Genomic DNA, 23086 nt, shown 5'->3' on the forward strand with positions numbered 1-23086 from the left:
ATTTTACTATTTTATGAATATTATTTTTGAGATATATGTCTCAAATGAGAATGCATTGTGCCCTGGTGATTGTAGTTTATCCCATGTTAAAAGATTACTGAAAGATAGACAGTTTGTAGCAACCAGGCTCTCCAAAGGAGAAGAATGGTCAATCTCTTGTAAAATCTGCTGCCTCAGAAAGATGCTGTTCTGTCTCTCATCATAAATTCATTTCCTTTCTTCTTTAGTTTCATATAATAGCATGTGGTACACATATTCATAATGTGTTACTGTCTACCGTGGTGTCGGAACCGACCCAAAGCTGATCATACAGCAGGTTTCCAGAGGCAGTTAGTGGCCCAGGAGGAGATTGCCCATCCTCCCCGGAGCAGCTGGTGGCGTTGCGGGATTGCAGCGCAGCTTCTTGCCACTAGCCCACCGGAGCTCCTGTATTCATAATATATATGCACAAATAATAACTGCTCTGAAACCTCATGTGCCTGTACTTGGGGTTGATAAATGCTGTGGTGTAGTCCGTAGGGGGTTGTGCAGATAACGCGTCCCAGCTGCCGATGGGAAGTCTACTCCCATGCAGTTTACAGCCTCAGATGCAGTGGAGGGTTTCAACCGGACAACACTGAATTGTTTGAGATACTGTATGTTGCAAATAAAAATACATCATGCCCTGGCGGTGTCGTGTGTTACATCTGAAAGACTGATCATTTGAAGCACCCAGGCACTCCACAGGAGAAAAACAGCCAGCCTCAGAGACAAGATGGAAAGTTTCCATGAGGCAGAATTCACTAGGGGCAGAGGGTTTGGTTTTTTAAAATATACAGTAAATGTCAGTTGTGAGATGCCTTTATGTCATCTAGGACGCATCGTGTCTGGGAACCTGGTACTGCACGCTCCCTTGTCTAATTCTGCACCAGTGTCACCATGACCACCATGCCCAGCCATTGATGCAGTCATCTTGTTGAAGGTCTTCCGCTGTTTCGCTGTTTCTCTGCTTTTTCCAGTATGTCTTTTATTAAGGACTGGTCCCTCCTGACAACATGTCCAAAGTACATGAGATGAAGTTTCACACAACTTGATGGTAAGCAGAGCCCAATTGTGCTTTCTTCAGGATAGGTTCGTTCTCTTGGCAATCCATGGTATATCCAGCATGCTTCTCCAGTACCACAGTTCAAAGACATAGGTTTTTTGGTTGGTCTTACTCTTTATCCAACTTTCCGACACCTAGGAAGCTATTGAAAATGGCATGGAACACCTTAGTCTTTATGTTGACATCCATTCCCGTTAGAGATTCTTGACAGCAGATTTTCCCCATCACAACACGTCTTCTGATTCTTGAATACTGTTACCATAGATTTTGATTATAGGATCCAAGTAAAATGAAATTGGTGACAGTTTCAATCTTTCCTCCATTTTTCATGATGTATGTGCAATATGGATTGAGGCTCAATGTCAAGAAGACAAAGATTCTCACCACTGGACCAATCGGCAGCATCAGGATGGATGGTGAAGAGATTGAGATTGTACACAGCTTTAGTTTGCTTGGCTCCATAGTCAACAGTCTTGGCACCAGCAGCCAGGAAATTAAAAGGCGCATTGCCATGGGAAAGTCTGCTGTTAGGGACCTCTCCAAAGTGCTGAAGAGCAGTGGTGTCTCTCTGGAGACTAAGGTGCATCTGATATAGGCCATAGTCTTCGCAATCACCTGTTATGCATCAGAGAGTTGGACAATGACCAAGGAGGATAGAAGGAGAACTGATGCCTTTGAGCTGTGGTGCTGGAGAAGAGTATTGAGAATACCATGGACTGCTAGGAAAACAAACAGATTTGTCCTGGAGAGGGTTAAACCGGGTGGCTCCTTGGAGGCAAGGATTCTGAGGCTCCGTCTTTCTTCGGACATGTAGTGAGGAGAGACCGGTCCTTGGAGAGGGACATCATGCTTGGGAGGGTGGAGGGACGGCGCAGGAGAGGAAGGCCCTCTATGAGGTGGATTGATTCAGTGACTGGGATAATTGGGATGGGAGTGTCAGAGACAGTGCGATTGGCACAGGACAGAGCGGAGTTTAGGGCTGTTGTACATAGGGTCGCTATGAGTCACAGGCAACTCGACGGCACATAACAACAACAACATGTTATTGGTCCAGTGGTAAAGGTCTTTGAGATGTAATCTCGAAGGCAGTAGTCCTTGATCTTCATTAAATGCTTCATTGTCTTTTCTTTGTGCAGATATGGTTGTATGATCTTTATAATACAGGTTGTTGGTGAATCATTCTCCAGTCCCGATGCTACATTCTTCACATCGTCCAGTTTCTTGCATTATTTCCTCAGTACACAGATTGAGTGGGATTGAAGGAAGGACACACCTCTGACACATACCCCACCAGATTTTAAACCATGTAGTTCTGTCGAACAAATGCTTCTGGACTATGTAGGTTTCTCACGAGGACGGTGAAGTGTTCTGGGATTCGCAGTCCTCTGAATATTATCCATAGTAACATTGGGTCAGATGTCATTATAAAGCATAGGCACCTTCCTGGTGGTGTCTGTTTTCAGCCAAGATTCATCTGCCATCATCAGTGATGTCGGTCCCTCTTGCACGGCTTCTTCTGAATCCTGCGTGTATTTCTGGCTGTTCCCTGTCCGTGTACGGTACGGTTCCAGCCATTTTTGTGTAATCTTTGGTATGACTTTACTTGCATGTGATGTTAGAGATGACACGGTTTGATAATGTCTGCCCTGTTTTTGGAATAGGCAATAGTCTGCATCTTTTCTAGTCAGTTGCCAGGTTCTGGATTTGTTGATAAAGGCTGCAGAGCACATTTCGGACCGCACACGTTTCCTGGACCCCTCACTTGTGTTCTGTCAACTCCTGGGGCCTTGTTTTTTTAATCGGTGCCTTCAGTGCAGCCTGTACTTCCTTTGTCCCCGTTGGTTCTTGAACATTTGCCATTTCCTGAAATGGTTCCGTGCCCGATTCTTTGTTGTACTGTGACTCTGAAGGCATGCTTTTGATGTTTCCTGCATCATTGAAGATTTCTCCCAATTTCAGTGTTAAAAACTAGAAACTTGGATTTGTTCTTCAGTTCTTTTTGTCTGTGAGGAATGGTAAGTGTGTTCATGTTTGGTTTTCTCCACCTCCGTGCATATTTCTTTCTAATACTTCTGCTTTTCTCTTTCTTGACAGCTTTTGTTTCGTTCTCTCACTTTTCTTCTCTTTGTTTTGGCCTCTCGTCATCCTAGAATGGAATTGGTCCGTGGTGTTGGTGCGTCATTTTGTTTCATAAGCAGTTGGAAGATCTGAGACTTGCATCAACCAGGTGTGGAAGGGGAGAAGCTGCTTTTCAACCGAAGGACAGGTTTGTTCAAGGTGCAGAGTTGGTCCATTATGGTGGGAGGGATGTGTGGGGGAACATCTTTTCTGTACTCCATGACTTTGTTTTGAGAATTGGCTTTGGTCCTGCTGTTCGCCTGTTTAAAGATGGAATTAGGGTTTGCGTCAAACAGTCGTGGCATCTTCAACATGACATTTCTCTTCCAAGCTCATGAATGGTTACGTGACTTTTCTAGGAGATCCAGGGCTCTGTGTTAACAGATCTGCTAGGGGGTGAGCTGTGGGGTTCTCCCTGTCTGGAGAAGGGCCTCACCTCCCTCTGGCTTTCCTGGGCACGTGGACCATGCTTCTTTCTGCCTCCCACCCCTGCCAGTCCTCTTCTTTGGTACACTCGCAATTTCAGTGACAGTTGGGGCTTCTGGTGGCTCTGTTCTCTGTCTGTGCCCACCACTTTTGCATTCACAGCTGGTGGATGGATGTTGGTTTTGGAGACTGGGAGTGAGGAGGCCACGCATCCTCAGCTAGTGTTGGTGGTCTGTCCAGACAGCTGCCCCCCACTCAGTCACACCCTGCGGTGGCCCAGCCACCGGGCCAGTGGTCTGGGTCTAGGTGAGCCAGCCTCCTAGGCCCAGAGAGCAGCTGGAAGCATCACCAAGTGAGCCCAGGGCCAGGCCTTTTGGAGGTTGGTTTTATAGGGCTCCTGGGAGCTTTGTTTATGGGGCTACTAACATATCCTGTGGAGTTGATTCCCTTTTACTTATTTATATCCTGCCTCTTTCGAGAAAAGCCTTTGAGGGCTCACACCGGATGCTGTAAGAGTTGATGAGGCTGTGAAGGGCTGTGGTTGGTATATGATAATTCTGCAGCCAAGGATTTCGGGACAGTTGTTGGGAACACAGATGCCTTCTGTTGGGCTGTTCACAGGCAATTTAGGGGGAGACACAGTGTCCTGGAGAGGATCACAGAAGGAGGAGGGGCTAGGGTGTGGGGGCCCAGCTAGGGCAAGGGGGAGCAGGCGAATCACCTCACTGACCAGTGGATGACAGCAGCCTGCCCACACTCCCTGCCTTCTGCCTCTGCCTCCTGGCCTGCCGTCTGGTGGGTGGTACCTGGTCTGGCGTCCTTGCCCTGGTTCCGTCATAACCTGCCAGGAAAGGGACTTGCCTGAGCCTGAAGGAGGCAAAGCCCTTGCTAACCCTTCTCTCCCAGCTTCCTTCTCAGAGGGACTTTGGCCGTGGAGCTTCTAACTGAAGGAATGTCTGAGGCCTGGGGCAGAAACCGGTTATCTTGGAGACATGCTCCCATACCTGGAGGCTCTGTGGCTTTCCCACAGGGTTGGATGAAGTGAGAAAAGCCTGGGTGGAATTTCCCAGCCCCCCTGGCCCAGAGGCTGTGCTGTGTCTCCCTTTCTGGCCACATTCCACCCCACCCCTAGGTGTTTGAGCTGAAGGTATCTGCTGCCTCTGGGTGGAGCTGGGCTGCAGTGCTGTTTGCTGTGCTATCTTTTAAAAACTGCTTTGATGACTATTGTGATTCCAGTGAGTTTACAGAGCAAAGTTCATTCAACAGTTTTTCATTCAACAATTCACACAAGTTTGGTTCCACTGATCACACTCCTGGGGTTGGAAGGCACCCTTGCCACGCCCACTTCCTCCCTGGGTTTCCTGTTTCCCTTCATCCTTTCCTGTCCCTTCCGGCCTTCTGAGCTCGGTTTCTGGGCCCATGTCCTTTGGTCTCATGTGACTGACCATTCTAAGGAGGGTTTTCATCCCCTGGCCTTATTGATCTCCTGGGATTCAGGGTGTGTGTGTGGGGGTGTATGTGTGTGTGTGTGAGAGAGAGAGAGATACTCAGATCTTATTAAAACTGTCCGCCCTGCTGTGGGTGGGGTGAGGAGCTGACTGACCTGCAGTCCAGCTGTTTGAGGGACATGACAAGTGGTTAGGGAGCTCTGGTGGCAAAGTCAGGAGGGAGTTGTGTTGCTAACTCCCCTCTGGTGGGTCGAGGAGAGTGGACGTGCCTGCTGACATCGAGAGGCCATTTGTGCCCTTTTTCTGAGCACTTTCATTTTCCCAGCAAGCTCCGGGGTCGTCATGGGAAGCGAGTTGTGTGGGTGCATCTCTGACTCACGCACACCAGCGTCTCCACAAAGATGAGCAGTCTCTTCCTCTGCAGTTACAGCCTCTGAAAACCCACCACAGGGTCAGCTAGGAGTCCGTTTCAATTCCATGGCAATGAGTTTGACTTTTAACTGGGTGCTGAGGTAAAGAATGAGCTAGACTTGACTTTGCTCAAGTCCCAGCAACAATGATGCTCTGCAGCCCGGTGAGAATGACTTGAGGACTGTGTGAAACTTGGCGTGGGAGTGTGCTCGGTCCAGCAGCGTGGGCACGTGTTCTGTCGAGCCGCGTGGGCATGTGCTCGGTCCAGCGGCATGGGCACATGTTCTCTCCAGCAGTGTGGACAGGACTGCTGGCTTGCCGCGGGGTTGCCGCGGACCTTCAGTTTGTGAAAAGAGCACAGTAAGAAGAGTCGTGCTTGTATCTGAGGAAGGAATGTCTGGTGGTGCTAACAGTCCTTCCCTGTGAACCAGAGGCTGATGGTTCAAATCCACCCAGCAGTTCTGCAGGAACAGCTCCCCTGAAGAGTGTTGTAAGGTGCGGAGCCCTTGACTAGGGACCCTGTGAAACAGCGGATCAAAGCTGCTCTGGCCTTCTCACGATCCCCGCCGCACCCACAATCCCCCCAACACCCACACTCACTCTCTTGTTGCGGTTGCTGGTGGTCCATCTCGCTCTCTCTCTAACCTTCCTCCTTTTCCGGAATGACGCTTTTCCAAGCTCTGGCCCCTTTGACAACAAACCCAAAGCCTGTGAGAAGTTGTTTCTCATCCTTGTCTCTAAGGAGTCATTCCTCCAGAGCTGATAGTAGGAGATAGAAATACAGAATCCCCATTCAGAATTGTCAGAAGAATTTGGACCTTCTTTGATGGGCAAACATTGATTCAAGAACTTAGAATTACTGTACGCATCTCCTTTGATGTGGTCTGTAGGGAGTTGCCCTTTTAATACAAAGGTGGCACCTCTCTGGTCCAGAACCACTGACTCTGGCGGGAAAGACGGGCCATCTCCTCCTGTGAGACGAATTTCACCATGGGAAATCTTGACTTTGACCATGAGGATTACAAATGCCTGCGAAGCTACAAGGTGCTCTGTTCCGTCACACGAGGTTACTGAGAGTTAAAATCAACTAAACACCTCCCAGCAGTAACCTCCTCATGAAAAACGTGTTGGAATGGGCTGTGTCTGCCTTTTCAAAGTTCCCAAACACTCAATAACAGTGAGATTTGTAGTCCTTAAGTTGAAGAGAGGGAGACTGGCGGGTAAAGCTTATGTGTATCTCTTAGCATTTCAGAAGAAATAACTCTCCGTGCCCTGTGTTTAAATATAGCAGTGTTTGCTACTGAGACAGAATAAGCAATTGCGTATGTAGGTCACTGACTTAGGATGAGTTCAGAGGTTTTCTTGGAATCTGATTAACACTGTCTAACATGTGGGCTGGTGATGGGATGCCAGAATTGGGTTACGCTGTGTTCAGCAAGCCATTGGGGGAGACTATTATAACACCCCCATGTCCCCTCGAGGTGGCAGGTGTGTGGGTAGGTGTCTGAGCCGAGTCCTGTGGTGGCAGCAGCGTCACCAGCCACGCTGGGCGTGTGATGGGCAATGCCGAGCTCAGCCCGGGACCGCTGTGACAATCCTTTGAGCAAATCCAGCGAGAGGGAAGAGATAGAGAAGGGTCCTGTCTTAATCGGGATAAATGCCAGTGGTGTATTTTAATACGGTCCTGCTGCAGCCCTCCCGATTTGGAATTGCATATTTGAGAGGAAGCTGCCACGTCCCCCTCTGAAGGTAGGTGACATTTAAAAAAGATCTGTCACCCAAGATTGGTTTGACAGCTTCAAATTATATCTGAAAGAGTTTTTCTTTTCAAGAAGAAAATGAATACTTCTCTTTTAAATGTCATCACAAAGACATAAACATATTTAATCAAATTATATATTTAATTTATGTGGAATGTAATTCTCATTTGTGTGGAAGACTCCTGGGCTGAGAAGCAGCTCGGGGACTGGGCAGCATTGATGAATTGAGCGGGCGCGCTGTTTTTTGAGTGACTGACTCTCTATGGGGCTTAGAGAACCAATCGTGTCATTATTGTGATGTTTTCCATCAGCGCTGCACAGTGTCTGCTGTGGGGAGCGGGGGGAGGGAGAGGCTTTCATTCCTGTGAGGGTGAAGGATGGAGTCTTGTCAGGCTACTTGGGCAGGCAGACGACAATAACAGCCTCCTCTCCTCTCCCTCCTGGAATTTTCTTCTTTTGGATTCTTTGAACCAGCAGGGAGTTAACCAGGAAGTGACTTTGCCAGTTCTCCTTAAAAGGACGCCGACTGGGGTTCTGGGAGGACAGATAGTGAGTGGTACAAAGAGTCGAGGTTGATAGAGTGAAATGAAGAGTTGTTACAAAGGACCGAGGGGGAGTGGTGGGGCGCCAGGGCCCTGGGACCTACCTGTGAGTCAGCACTGGGGCAGATGGCTTGCCTGGCCCTTTGAGGACACTCTAGAACCTTCTGTGAGCGAGCTAGCTGGGTCTGAGAGCTGTCCAGGTTGTGGGTCTGCCCTGGCTCGCTTGCTGCCTGTGGTTTTGGTTCAGCTGGGCCAGGTCAAGAAGTCCTGGAGTGCTGGGGCCAGGCTGCCCGCTGGCCCTGGTGTCCAGTCCTCCCCTCCCCTCTCCGTTTTCCCCTCCCTTCTTCTCCTCCCCTCCCCCCGCGTGGTTCTGCCCTGTTTGGCCAGTCAGGACACCCCTCCCTGGACCTCTGGCAGCAGCTGGGAGAGCAAGGCGATTCCGCCTGTTCCCAGGGATGAACTTCCTCCCAGTCAGCGCCTTTGCCAGCTCCAGCAGAGAAGGTCAGGGTCAGCAGTGTGAGCTCCCGGCAGGGCTGGGTGGGCCCCTGGGCTGGAGGCCGAGGGAACCCGATCCCAGAGCAGTGAAACAGCGTCAGCAGATCCGATGCCACACGGCTCCTCTCCTGTAAACATTGTCCATCACGGGGTGGTGCCCTCGAATTGGCCAGCCTGTTCCGAACAGTACAACCAAGATAGACCTGCTCGGTACTTTTAAATACAACCTTTTCTTATGAGAAAGTGATAGGTTTACATAAGGGGCCCTGGTAGTGTAGTGCTTAAGCACCTGACTGCTAACTGGAAGGTTGGTGGTTCAGATCCACCTAGAGACTTTGTGGAAACCCTGGGGCAGTTCTCCCTTGTCACATGGGCACATGCGCCCCCTCCCCCCCTCCCCCCCCCCCCCCCCCCCCCCCCCCCCCCGGACTAAATAGTTTGCCTCTCCAATAGTAACATCTGGCAAAACTGTAGTAACAGTATCATAGTTAGGAGACAGACCTGGATACAATCCACTCTCTAGTTCCAGTTTGTCTGGTGGGTGTGTGTGTGTAGGTCTGTGAGGTTTTATCATTTGTGAGCATCTGTAGAGAAGCATCATGGTCCAGTGGGTTGAGCGTTGTGGTGGGCAGTTCGAACCTGCCTGCTGCTCCTGGAGAGGAAGACGAGACAGTCTGTCCCCAGAAACCTTGAAATCCTGAGGGGGCACGCAGGCTCCGTCCTGTAGGGTCACCGTGGGATCACTGAGTCAGAAGCAACTTGACAGCAGTGGATTAGACTCCTGTGTAAGTGCTGTGTTGGTCAGGACAGTGAAGGGTGCAGTGGCATGGCCTGTCGCACCATTCGACCCTGAACCTGGCCCCTAGCCCCTGACAGCTACTCCTCTATGTTCTGGACAGATCAGGAATGTGGTGTGAGTGGGATAACGCAGTGTAGGACCTTAGACTTGGCTTCATTCCTCTTGCAGTCCACTTGTTGTGTGCGTTACTATTTCTTGATAAGGAACACTGCACCACCAAAGATACGAGTCCAGCCTTACCCAGAAGGCTAAGATAAGGGAGAATAAACCAAAACCAAAACTAAACCAGCATTAAGGGGCTTGAGAGGTGTACCCCACGCTGCTCAATGGGTAGAGAAGCTGGGGGCTGGAGGTGGTCCCCCCTTCACCTGTTTCTCAGCAGCACAGGGCAGTGTCTGAAGAGTCTGAACCATGGCAGCTTGGCTGGCTTTGCAAACAAGGACGGTGCACTGTACACACGGCATGTTGGCTGAAATACGGGTAGTCACCAAACTGAAGAGGAAACACGCCTTGTTTTATTGTCATTCAGGGACAGGAGCATTTTGGTTTGTTTTAAACAATTTATAGGTTTGTGGCAACCCTGTGTTCAACAGGCCTGACGCCACGTGTGCTCATTTCATGTGTCTGGGGCACACTGCGGTCTTTCTCTCAATATCAAACACTTTCTGCAATGCGCTTGTGCACACGCTGGACAAGTGAACCAGTCACACCCACTGCTGCCAACCCAGGTCTGACTCAGCTCCCCTGAAGAGCAGAGTGGAACTGCCCAGACACTTCCGAGGCCGGGCAGTCTTGGCTGAAGCTGGAGGCTTTGTCGTCTTCCTCCAGAGCAGCTGATGGATTCAGAACACCGACTCTCTGGTTCACTAGCAAGTGCTTTAATCACCGTATCACAAGGATTCCTGGTACCAATTCCTGTTCTGATTTACAGTCTCCGAAACCCCATTGGAACAGCTCGAGAGCAGTGACTGGGTGGTATAAACAGCTTTTTCTTCACTGGGAAGGCAGCGCAGGCCATATTGCTGCGTTTGTTTGGATGAGTTGTGGCGCTTGGGAACTGCACCAGATAAACCTCCAATTATGCCACTCTGCGTTGTGTGATGCTTTGTGGGCCAGCATCCTCACCTCCAGAACAGAACCCTAGGGGGAGCTTGGTATAGAAGGGAAGACTGTGTCTCTGGGCTGGACCTCAGAACCCCTAGGTAGTGACAGCATGCCTTCGTGGGAACTGAAATATTACAGGCCCCAGGAATCAGATTTCACAGTGAGAACTTTGAGCTGTCACTCTTGCAAGTCGCTTGGCACGGCATCGGAATGTCTGTACCTGTGTATCCTTCACGTTTCTCACCGGATGAGGATGTGTTTATGAATTACTGCCCGTGTGAACATCTTTGTGGAAAGGTGGTCTCTGCTTCCAGAGCTGATGAGATGCACAGATTACATTTGCTTGTCTGTGTTGGCTGAGGGCGACCCAGTGCCGGCGAATCCTCAGTGCTGCCTCGTCGTGTGCTCAGGGCCTTTGTGGGTCTCTCTCAGGTCGGAACGCTCAGACCAGCCTCTCCTCCTGCTGGGACGTGCTCTTAGGGCCTTTGTGGGTCTCTCCAGGTCACCAGCCTCTCCTCCTGTTAGGATGGTCGTGCTGGTCACTGTGGGGCCTGACAGGTCACTGGCTGAATGCACCCCTGGTGGAGGCCGTCAGCGTGCAGCTGGCCTGAGGAGCATTGTGTGCCCATGCTAGTGGGTTTGGTGTTGGGCTTTGCTCTGTCCTGTTTGCCTCGATGAGTTGAGGGCAGCCTCTGCACTGGTGTGCAGACCAGGCTGTCAGAGAGACTGACCTTTGGGAACATGGTCAGGAGAGGGGTGGAAAGGACTGAGCCAACACACATTTCAGCTTTGCCACAGGTGGGTTGAGTGACCATGACCTCAGTTCCCCATTTTTAGACGAGTACTCCTCTTGGACTAAACATAACCAGAGACTCGGATACCCTTGAATTGTGGTCATTGAAAGAGAACAGGACAGAAAAAAACCAAACTTCTGTCTTCAATGAAACGTAACCAGGATGTTCCCTGGAGGGAAGGATGATGAGGCGTTGTCTCATGGGCTGCACCAGTTGTCGAGAGACCCATCCTTTGATAAAGACACGCTGGGAAGGGTCGAGGGCCAAGGAAAGAGGGAGAGTCAGTCAGTAAGGTAGACGGCACAGTGACTTTACGACAGGCTTGAGCACATCCGAGATGTCAGGATGGCACAGGAGGGCCAAGTTCAAGTCTCTTGTTCAGAGGGTCAGCGAGTCGTCAACTTGCTGGCACCTCATAATGAGAAACTGAGATTTTTTTTTTAAGTGCTTAATGCTTTTAATAAGGTTTCAACAAAATAAAAAGTAGTAAAATTCTACATTTTTGCAAACACCATTTCACAGTCAAGGAAGATCAATACAACATTAAAAAAACCAAAAGAAATCTGGAAAATGCCCCACAAACAAGATGATAATTTCCCCCCCACAACTTTGGTTAGAAGTTTCTATGATATTTCTCTTCAAAAACACTGAGCAATGGAAAAGAAACTGAGATCTTGACTCAGGCCTCTGGTTCACTTTTTAAGATAGGATTTATATAGAAATATGAAGATGGATGGATGGATGGATGGATGGATGGATAGATGGTTTTTTCAGCCTGTACACGCACAGCAAAGCACCCCGCCTACACGTACTCGTCAGCGCTACTGATCCAGTATCATCTTCAGTTCTTCTCTGTCTCCTGCACTGTCCATTCCCATTAACAGACTCCCTGCCCCACAGGATCCTGTCAGACCTTCGAGGTCCGGCTGTCACTGGGTCCCAAGCATCAAGCTCCCAACTGACTTTTTTTTGCTAGTAAGCGAAACGATTGGTTTTAAGAAGATTTCAGGGGATTGTGTGATTTAAGGTATAAAGATTATCTCAAAGCAGTCGTCTCAGGATTCCCGATTCATTCTGAAGTGAGCTTGGTCCTTTCAGAGGACGGGCACTTTGTACCTGTGACCTTCGTCTAGGCCTTTGTGGGTGAGGGCGCTGTATGAAGGCACCAGGGGAGAGTGGGGGTCTGAGGGGCTGTTCCGTAACCCAGAATACAGCTGTCTCCTGTCCTGTGACCTGCGTGTAGCTCACTGATCTTAAGAGTTGGCATCTCTTGCTGGGGGGTGGCTTTTCAAGGGAGTGGACGTGGCCATTTGATGGTCAGGGCAGCTCTGGTGGTGCAGCCTCAGCTTATGCAGCGGTGGCACCTCTGGGGATTCGAATCCCCTCTGGCAACTCTAGGAGAGAAAGGTGGATGGTCTTCTCCGGTGGTCTTTTCTCTGTTTATAGCTGGGAGAGCCCTAAAGGAGGCCCAGCTGGGAGTTGGTTCTGAGCTGACAGAACTGAGTTTGGGTTTGTAGGAGCTCTTCCTGCTCTGTCCCTAATCTGTGCCAAGAACAAGGCCTTCAGAGAAGGCCAGGCTGCTTCAACTGGGTGTGGGGCCTGGCCCCTCCAACAGATGCTGGGGGCACCCCAAGGAGGCCAGGCTTCCCTCTGGTGTACAGATGCCTGGCTTCACTCCCCTCCCTCCTCTCTGCCTCTTTCCCCCTTCGCCCTCTCCTCCTCCTTCCTCTCTACAATTCTTGATTTAAAGGATGATGCCGGCCGCACCCCTAGGAGACACCCCTTGTGGTGACTCAGGGCTGGGACCTGAGGAAGCGTGTTGCAGCCCACCCTAATCCCCTTACAGCTGATTGGTTGACCACATCAGGGACACAATTACATCATCACGTTGCTGCCAGACCACTGAGAATCCTGGCCTGGCCAGCAGGACCCACATTTTGGAGGACACCCAGCTTGGTCTGTGACATCGTCCTTCTCAGGCATGGCTGATCCCTGTGGGTCAGCTTGCTGGGCAGTCAGCTCAGCAGTCTCGGTGTGGGAAGGCAGCTTGGCACCATGACTTGAGGTGTCATGTGGGCGGCCATCCAGGGACCCGCTTTCCCTCCTCCCTAGCCGAAGTCTGCATGGCCCAAGCAGCACAAGCCGATGGCTGCTCTGAAGTTCTTGTTTCTTGTCCTCGCCAAGTCCTCCCACCTGCCACTTGCTCATCCCGCTGGTTTCTCAGTCCTGAGACCTGAGCACAGGGCATTTCTTGGATGGCTAAAGCCAACTCTTGATGGATGCCGGAGAGCAGTCTCTGTCCCTGGTCCAGAGTGTCCAGAAGCAAGAAGCTGCAGGCTAGAACAGAGGAAGGACTAGTAATTGACTACATCTGAGACAACACTGGGAAATGATCCATTTTCTTTTTCTTTACAAAGTGGCCAAGTGCCAAGTCTTCTCGAGTTTTCCCCTGGCTGCCTTTCTATTTGAAGACAAGACTTCCAAAATCTTGGCTGTTGGGCCTTTTTACATTCTTAAAACCTAAAACCAGCAGAACACATTTAATACTGTAAAAGTTCCATAAACATTCTCTTGACAGACACTGCATGTGTGAAATTCCTACCTTGGGGGCAGTGGGCTTTTTTAAAGTGATGTTGAGACTCCAGGGCGTGACTTTGTAACAAGTGTTGGTTTGTGCAGGGAGTGGGGAAAGCTAGCATTCAAATGGTTGGGTCATTTTTCCCTGATAATGGGAATTGTCTCCATATTAGTTTGCCGGGCCCATGTCCTGCTGGTCCTGGTCCTAGGTCGCTGTTCCTGGCAGTTAAACACCTGCACAGGTGCCGTATCAGGGTGACCGTGCTCCAGGTATGTGATGTCAGCATCCAAGCTGCTCCGGGATCAGGCACATGCTCACTCTGACATGAACACCAGTGTTCGGGTTTAGTCTGCAGAGGAGAAGTTGGAGTGACCACCTCTTCCTGCCCAAGAACTCAGACCTTTCTGGGTGCACTTGTCAGTGCAGCCTGGACAGGTAGTTTTCTCTCTCTCTCTCTCTCTCTCTCTCTCTCTCTCTGTGTGACTTGTGTATGCATGTATGCACAGGCTTGTGTGGTTGAGGGTGGCATCGGAATCTTAGCAAGTGTATGTTGTTGTGTGTGCCTGTGAACACGTGTGCATTGAGAGGGAGAGGGAAGCGTCAGACTCCAGGTAGGAGTTGCTTTTGTGTGTGTTAGCGTGTGTATGTTGGGATATGCTTAATGGGGTCTGAGGGTGTTGAGGTGTGTATCTGGGGGTGTTAGGGTATGTATGTTGGTATGCTTGATGGGATGTGGGGGTGATGAGGTTTGTATTTGGGAGGGTGTTAGCGTGCGTATGTTGAGTTGTGTTTGGGGGGTTGGAGGATGTTGGGGTATTTATTTGGGGGTGTTGGATTGTGTTTGGGGTGTGCTCTTGGATTCTCCGCACCCTGGGCACTGGTGCTTGGTGCCGTGTCACTGGTGACACGTACTCATGGCCTCATCAGACTGATTGCTAAGGGGTGAGCTGGACAGCTGTTAGCCCTGCCTGTTCCAGGTCTGGTCCAGCCTCTTGATTCCCAGCGCACTCACATGTGGGCAGTTTTCCTTATCCCCTGCATGTGGTGGTGTCTGTGGCCTGTCTCTGCCACTGGCTTGCAGGAGAGCTGTGGTTCTTCCGTGGCGTGAATGAGGGTCTTGCCCTCCAGCCTAGACTAGAGCCCAGGGGTCCTCTCTCCAGTGTGCGTAAATGCTGGAACTCTGCCTTGTAGTAACTAATGAACTACACCTGCTCCCGCCAAGTTGCTTTCAGCTCAGACTCTCGGGGTAGAACTGTACCTTCGGTTTGCCAAGGCGGGCGGCCTGGTGGGAAGGCGTTGTCCTGTCAACCCCAAAGGCAGTGGAGTCTAATCCCCTAGTGGCTCCATGAGAGAAAAATGGGCAGTTTCCTCCTATGCAATTTACTGCCTCTGAAAACCTGCTGGGTGTTCATCTGGGCACTAGTTCAGACCTTACAACACCTAACAACAACAACAACAACAACAGTCTTTACAGAAGCAAATGGCCTCCCCTTACTGCTATTAGCCACTGACCTTTACATTAGTAAATGCATGCCCCCCTGCGCCACCACGGTGATTACCTGCCTGAAGGCCCCACAGTCAGTATCCAAGGACAGAACCTGGAAGGCACTGGTGAGCATCCCACAGTCGAGATTGTTAGGGGTGCGTCTGAGGGAGTTGGGGGCTTGGGGAACAGCTGCAGTGGGCAGCAGTTGTGAGCACAGGGCTGGGTCTTGGTTGGGGTCAGCTGCCTTGGACCCTGCCTAGGTGCCCTGCTAATCCTGCCCTTCTGTGGCCAAGGCAGTGGTTCATCCCCCTCTGCACACCTCGTGCACAGCCACCTCCTGGAGGTCGGTCGAGGCCGGGCTGTGGCGGTGCTGCTGCACTTGTATCAGCAGAGCTTCCATACCCAGAGAGACGAGGAGGAAAGGCCTGGCGATCACCTTCTGAAAGTCTGCCCATAAAAGCCGTGGGTCCCAGGGTCTCATCCACAGCCAGTCATGTGGCACAGGCAGAGGCAGTGCTGCCCTGTCAAACATGGGCACTCGTGTGCTGTGATTTGGGGCCAGCCTGACAGCCTGCAGCGTGCAGTCCAGAGGGTCTGTCTGTGTGGGGCTCCCTGGTGCATTGAGTACTACTGGTCCTTTGCTGTGATGTATGTTCATGTCCACTTTGCTCTGGGAAGAACACATTTGCCAAGTGATGTTGACTAGACCTGCCCAGGTGGGGGCTGTGGACCCTGGGAGACCTCCTCTCCGGCCAGCATCACCTGCAGGATCTCCAGCAGCTCAGCCCCCTCACAGATGCAGTGATTTTAATCAGTTAAGCCATTTCTGTGCCCCCTTGTATACTCCTGGACATTTCTTAGCAACGTGCGGCCAGGAGCATCTCCGCTGGTGGACCTGCAGGGCACTGTCCTGTTGTGATGTTGTCGTCTTCGGACATCTTTAGGTATCTGCTGAAACAAGTCTATTTGAATTTTTAGCTTTCTACAGTGCTGTCTTTTTTTCAGGACTTTGACTTTTGAGTGACAGTAGCCACTGGCTTTAAAGGTTCTGTGATTGTCTCTGAGCCTGTGGCTATTCTTAATCCACAAAACAGTTACAGCTCACATGTGGGGCACAGGCCCTGCTTGGCCTTCAGTGGCGTTCCACTTGCGCTGTGCAACCTTCTGGGGGCTGAGTTCTCCAGGTGGTCGAGCTTCATAGCAGGGAAGTACCTCAGAGATGGAGCAGAGGATGCGTGACGTGTGCCCACCTGAGATGGTCACCTGTTCTGTTTGTGCCCTCCGCTCTGTTTCAGCTGGTATGAATGATGGTGCAGGCATCTCCGGTCTCTTCTTTTTTTCCTCTTTTGTAAAAAGGGTAACTCCCTGAAGCTGGTGCATACAGTTCCTGATTTGGGGAAGCGAAGGGGTTTCTTTTTTATGTGTCCCTGACCATTTGATTGTCTACTCTGCTAAGCACCAAAATGGGCAAGTATTCAGCTCAGCTCATCGCTGTCAAGTCGGAACCTCCTCCTCACTGGTCCTCCCGAAACCTTCAGGCTCTAAATTGCTTGAGAGGAGATTGTCTGTTTTTCTTCCTTGAAGCTGCTGGTGAATTCAAACTGCCAAGAGAGATACACTCTTTGGGGTAGCAACAGAACTCTATGGATTACTGAAACAGCTCAGTTTTCTATCATTTGGGGAGCAGTCGCTGAGGCCTAGTGGTAAGGAGTTGCACTGCCAACATAACAGGCAAGTGATTCAGATCTGTCAGCTGCTCTGTAGGACCAAGATGGCAATCTCCTGTGTGACTTGCAGGCTCAGAAAACCCATGGGAAGGTCAGCTATGAGTTACTTCCAACTCAGTAGTTGTTTAATAATAGTAGTAGAGGGTGATGCCAGGCTGCTCCCTGGAGGCAAGGATTCTGAAGCTTCGTCTGACATAGTTTGGACATGTTGCAAGGAGGGACCAGTCCTTGGAGAAGGACACCATGCTTGGTAGGATGAAGGGACAGCCCAGGAGGGGAAGGCCCTCTGTGAGGTGGATTGATTCAGTGACTGGGGTAATCGGAATGGGTGTGTCAGAGATAGTAAGATTGGCAACAGAAAGCAGGTTTTAGGGCTGTTGTACATAGAGTCGCTGTGAGTCGCAAGTGACTCCATGGCACATAACAACAGCAGTAGTAGTAGTATGTTGGGAGCTCTGATGGCGTAGTGAGTCAGGAGTTGTGCTGCTAACCCAAAAGTCAAGGTTCGAATCCACAGCTGTTCTGCAGTAGAAGCATGGTCTGTGTCCTGTTGGATTTGCAGCCTCAGATGTAGTGAGTGAGTACAGTTGGGAGTGAGCTCCTTGACGTCATTGACTGCAGAGGCCACCTGACTCCTAGGTGATCACTACCATCAGCGAGACTCTGTTGCTGAAGTCGAAGCTGGTGCTTCTCAAGAGAGTTCGGGTCCTGCCTGGTGAACTAGAGGAGCACAGCTGAAGCTTTCCCTCAGACGGGGCCGGGTGGGCTTGTGAGGTACACAAAGCCTGTCATGGATCAGACCCTTTGGGAGGAGACGGTCCATTAAGAGGCTGGTTTCCCGGACTGGACCACGGTGACTGGGTAGCGGGCTGCTGTGTAGCTCATGCCTCTTTTCTCTTTGAATCCTGATGCAAAGACAGGTTGGAAAGGTGCTGTGGATTGGAAAAGGCTGGGTTGGCTGGAGCAGTTCATCTCCGGCAGCTACCTCTCCTTTCTTTGGGGGTTCTGGAAAGATTCCTTAGAACATGGACACTCCCGTTGCATAGCAACTTAAGCAATTCTGGCTGTTCCTCATGGGAAAGCCGCCTGGCCGCGCTGTCCGCCAGGTGTTTGCCTTTCCTGTCTCCCAGGGATGGGATCGCCGGCCTGCCTGCCCCTCCCTGTGGCTCAGGTTGGAGGAAGTGGACATCCATCTCCCCCTTGTCCTCCATGGAGTAGAATGGATGTGTCTGCTGCCTGATGCATCGCCTCGTTTCATATTGCATTTGCCAAGAAAGTGCAGTTTTATTGAACATTAGGATTGAATTCTTAACTGAGTAATCAATTTCAGCAGTAAGTTAAAACGCCTTCTATTAATGGACAACTGCAACTGTTAATCAGAGAGCTGGTAGATTAACAGTTGTCAGCATTTATGCTAATAGCGCTTATAAACCATAGGCTTATGAATCGTACTTCATTATTATGTATTTCTCCAAAGAGTGGGTAAGGCTTTCTGCTTGCAGGTACCTGCCCCTCTGTCCTGCTCACAGCTTGGGGATGGGAAGAATGCTCAGTGACATTCGCAAGGTGTCAACACGATAGCATCTTCTGGTTTTGCAAGCTTGGCTTCCTATCAAGGTGGATGGAAAGGTCCATTTGTCTTGGTGTGCTGCTGTTTAATTCGATCTGGTGTGTGACTAAAGCAAGATAAATAGTATTTTTAATGAAACCATTTAATAACCTCTGGTAGCTTGGAATCGAAGGCATTGGAAAAATGCAATTAAAGGATAGCTAGATGTAAACAACCAAAAAAAAAAAAAAGTCACGGCTTCAGCCTCGCTGACCCAATTAATTTTCCTTTCAGAGTTTCATCGCCTTAAATGGTTTTGAACCAATGACACTGTATACCCTCAAGCAGACGGACAGCTCTTCGTGTGAACTGTAGTTTGCGGACAGATTCATATTGGTGAGTTCTTATAAAATATCTCCAGGTAAAAGTTGTTTTCTGCAATCCCCTTCAGGATGTGTTTTGCATTTGCTCATGGTAGTAGCTTGTCGGAAGCCCCCCCAGGATGTTTCATTGGGGTGCCTGGTAGCAGGACCATATTGATTGCATTTCATTTATCAATAGCAAAATACATGTAATTAACTCTGAAGCAGTGTAGTTCTGTGTAAAGTGATTTTCTCTTTTTTTCTGCAATGATGTCTACGGGGCTATAGAGAAAAGTCAGCGGAAATGATCCTAGTAGGAACCTCAAGTTGGAATGGGAAGTTGTGTTATTTCTCAACATTTTAATTAAAAAGAATAAAAATGAGTCAGGAATAATCATATGCCACACCAGACTCATCATTTCCAAGTTCAAGTCAACTTAGAAGGCTTTGGGGAGAGAGGCACCTTGCCAATGACGATGTTATTGATCAGCTGTGACTGTAGTTAACTACCTGTAGGGTTTCTCAAAAGGAGCCCTGATGGTGTGGTCCATAGAGCCTTGCACTGCTGACTGAGAGGTACACATGGAAGTATCAAGGGGGCAGCTCTTCACCTGTAGTCAGGTTTTGGGGTCTCCAGTTCAGTTGCAACTTACTTTAGCTATTCTTGACAAAAGCTGTGTCTCCTCTGAGCCTCAGAATGGCACCTTTCCTGATAGCACTGATTTTCATCCTAATTTGGGGGGGGGGGTGTATGTGTGTGTCATGTCATCCCCCCCCCCATATGGTCATTTAGGACAAAGTGCAGGAGCTCATTCATTTATACAGTGACCTCGCTGTCATACTCCAGGAATGTTACCTGTCTTTTAACTTGGCTTTCATGTGGATGTCCAGGACCTTTCCCAGATTTTATGAGAGGACCTGGCTGGTGGCTCCGTGTGTGTTGACTCATCGGTGCAGCTGCGAGAGGGATGTTTTGAACCACCTTGGGTGAAATAGGAGGAAGTGTGTTTTCAAGTCTCAACCTTGTACACTCAGTTTGCTTTTAGGAATTGTGTCACACACCCGTTATCGTAAAGAAACTGCTCTTAGACCCCACGTGCTGGCTTTTGCCCTGGGTGACAAGGTGGGAGAGCGTCTGCATATGTTCATGTAAGACTTGGGTTGTGGGTGTTTGTTCCAGGGACAGTGGTAATGGAATGCCAGTCCTTGTGCCATCGTTTCTGTCCCAGGAACTAACAGTGACTGACATCTGAGCTCCTCCCACAGCAAGGATGCTGGTGTCTCTTCATCCTGCAGATCAAACTACAGAGGGTCTTGGGGTGTTCTGTGTGCCCTGAGTGTGGGCTCAGGAACCTAATTCCTCTAGGAATGCACTGTGCTAGTATGAAATGGATGTTTCAAACATCAGACGTGGTTGAATAATGGCATTTTCGTTTGGCTCATGGAGGACTTGGACTGGCTCCAGGAGCCTGTGTAGCAGTGATCTTGATCTCGAGAGAGCTCATTTCACAGCTTGTCCAGCTTCAGAGTGGAATTGCAACTCAACTCTTGATCACAACACTTTCCTGGGCACCGAGTGGGCTCAGTTCTACTGTGTTGTGGATGTTGTTTTGAACAAGAGTTTGTAATAGTTTGGAAGATCTGAAGAGGCTTCCTATAGCACTAGCAGTGCCTCGTAGCGTCGGCATACATGCCATGTTGACTTAGTGCTTGGGGCTGACCACTCAGTGCAGGGACACCCTGCCTCTGTTCTGTTACGCTTTGCCCCGTGACCACATGAGGTGCGGTTATCACATGTCTTATTAGCTGTGCACTTGCTGTTAGACTGTTCTCTGTAGAGCACCACTTAAGTTGTGCCCTACTCTGCATGGCATCACTCATTCACCTTATCATTGACTGAAACAAGAGGAGGGCTCTTGGACAGTAGCCCAAATCAAGATTGCCTCTTGGTTCCGGATGGAGAGAACGCTGGTCTAGACTCAATCTCAGTGTGGGTAGGGGAGAAGAAAACCCACAAAGCATGCAGCTCCAGGGAAAATACACACAAACCATGAGCCACAAGAACCACTTATACGTCATTTCTGCCCTCCTAGCGTTTTTATACCTGAGTTTGCCCTAATCAGAAAGCATTACATTCTTCTTGTACTAGACTTTATCTTTTAATGTGTTGTTTGTTTGCTTGTTTTAATTTCAAATCAAATATTTCAACTTCCTCTCTCATAAAAGAGCACATTTTGTCATTAATGAACAGCGACGTGCTAAATTTAGATAGTTGCGTTTTGTTCCTGCTTTTTACTCTCTGTTCTGTCTGTGGTGCTGGTTAGCGTGAAAGCTCTTCTCGCCATATGGTTTGCTGACTCCTCCTAGAAGTCGAGTTAGTTCTCTATCGGCTCAGCGGGATCATTGTTTTCCTTGTAGCGTTTTATTATTACAAGTTAATATTTGCAGCAGCACCCAATTATCTTGTAATTTTAACAGAGGTGTCAGGAAAAAATAAGCTCCTCTTTGTTAAATGTCTACAAATAAGTGGATGTGCAAGTCAGAGCCCTTAGCTGTTCTTATGTGACATGATGACGGTGTAGCATTCCTGTGGTTTTGCAGACAAAACAGCATACTTGGTCCATTTGTGCACCTAGAAAATTTTACACTGTTATTTTGACAGGTCATAGTAAGGGTATAGAAGCTTCACCTGTGTAACAGCAGAGCCCCAGGAAAAGCTCATCTGTTTGTTGGAAACCTGTCACTGGATGGACTTAGTGGTGGGAGAGTTCTTTCTTGCTGTGCCACAGCCAAGCTGGGATCTGCTAGAAGACTGCTGATGTGAAGTGTGTCTTTAGTGATTCAGCTAGACATCCGGTGGCCCTGCTCAATTTTTTGCAAGACAGATCTTTTTCTTCCCTGATAATCAGGATTGAAAGAATTGACTTACTCTAAGAACACACACCGAACTCTTGGAGCCTAATTGGCAACGTTTGTGGTAGCCTTAACCGTTCCAGCTTAGTGGCCTTCTGGGACCTCCTCCTTGACCAGAGAGGGCCTTGCTCTGTCAAGGGCACAGCCTGCGCTGGCCACCAGCGAGCCAGGACACCCATCTGGCCTTCACTAGGGCGTGTGATCCTGCCCCAGCTTTGAAACTGGAAAGCAAGGCTGCTGGCGTCAGAAACCACAAGCCCAGAGAAGATACGCAGGCTTTTCATCTCTGGGGACCTCTCCAGATGAGAAACAGGCAGGGCTGGGGGCAGGGCTGGGGACAGGGGCTTGTTGGAGGGCAAGATGTGGGTGGAGTTAGCTCCAGTTCTCAGTGGAGAGGAGCGCCCCACTGCGGCTCCTGAGCCATGTTTGCATTTATTCTTTCGAAGCTTTGGGACACACCGGTAGAGCTCTACGCTGCATGGGACCACTCTGCTGGGACACAAAGTGGTCTCACCTTTTCTCCTGAGCCAGACACTTCAGGACCCCCTCACGACCAGAGTCACACTATCCAGAGTCACCCAGGGTGTCACCTCCAAGTGGGCTTTGCTTTCTACCCTAATAGTGCTGCTCTCCATCTCCTGCTACCCTACCCAGCTGCTGCTTCCAATCAGAGTCCATTTACTAGGGAGAGGAACAGAAAGCGCAGAGGGTCTCAATTAGCACCCTGTCCTCCATGTGTGGGCACTCACCAACCTTCCTGTACTCCCTGGGGTCCTAGTCTGGGCGGAGTCATGCACGGCCTTCAGGGCATTTGGGGAGAGGCTCTATTTGGTGGAGACATGGTTTTTAGGGCTCCTGTGCTTGGGGAAGGATTCCCTCAGTGCCCCCTCTCCTGGTGATGTGATGAGTGCCAGTCACTATGACATCGTTCAGGCTAAAGCTAGGAAACCTAGGTATGAAATCTACCTCACTTTTTGAAAAATCACTTAAGTTGTTAATGGGGGGAAAAATTGATTCTCAGATCTGTCTACCAGCGTGTGGGTCCTCCAGCCAAATTGAGGCTCTGACAGCAGATATATTTACCCTCATCTAGTGCTGGGGGAGCATTTGAAGAAGCTTTGCAGCGGTCCGTCTTGCTTTACCACCTTTGCAAGATTCCTTTGTAGTAGCCTTGACTGCCTGGTGTCCTGGTCCTCCTCAAGTTCACTGTAATGGAGATGAGGCCTTAGTTGGTGCAAGCAGTTAGCAACCATGCACCAAAAGTGTGGAAGTTCAAGTCTCCTCAGAGACACGTTGGAAGAAAAATCTGCTGCTTAGTTTTGAAAAATAAGCCATGGAAACCCCACACAGCACAGGCCTCCTCTGACACTCATGACGTGGCCGTGACAGGGAGCAGACGGTGACAGCTGTTACTGTTGGTCATTTTGGCTTTTTATCTTACATAATGAAGTCAGCACTTGTCAAAGCCAGTGAGAACTTGGTCCACGTGA

The 23086-nt window shown here is 49.7% G+C and overlaps 2 protein-coding genes across 2 annotated transcripts in view; one reads left to right on the forward strand and one right to left on the reverse strand.

The window, feature by feature from the left end:
- Positions 1 to 23086, reverse strand: part of LOC102847911 — a 74439-nt gene that overhangs the window by 7510 nt on the left and 43843 nt on the right. The window contains exons 9-10 of the mRNA XM_006880135.1: positions 16151 to 16257; positions 15365 to 15492 (exon numbers count right to left, since the gene is read on the reverse strand). Of these exons, the coding sequence (XP_006880197.1) occupies positions 15365 to 15492; positions 16151 to 16257 (235 nt within the window). The remainder of the gene's footprint in view (positions 1 to 15364; positions 15493 to 16150; positions 16258 to 23086) is intronic.
- CTBP2 (C-terminal binding protein 2) overlaps positions 4442 to 23086 on the forward strand; it is a 107783-nt gene continuing 89138 nt past the window's right edge. Inside the window, exons 1-3 of the mRNA XM_006879872.1 lie at positions 4442 to 4456; positions 15630 to 15637; positions 18618 to 18717. The gene's annotated coding sequence lies outside the window, so the exon portion shown is untranslated. The remainder of the gene's footprint in view (positions 4457 to 15629; positions 15638 to 18617; positions 18718 to 23086) is intronic.

Source organism: Elephantulus edwardii, unplaced genomic scaffold, assembly GCF_000299155.1.
Source record: "Elephantulus edwardii isolate Elephantulus edwardi_28Jun2011 unplaced genomic scaffold, EleEdw1.0 scaffold00006, whole genome shotgun sequence".
NCBI classification, from domain to species: domain Eukaryota; kingdom Metazoa; phylum Chordata; class Mammalia; order Macroscelidea; family Macroscelididae; genus Elephantulus; species Elephantulus edwardii.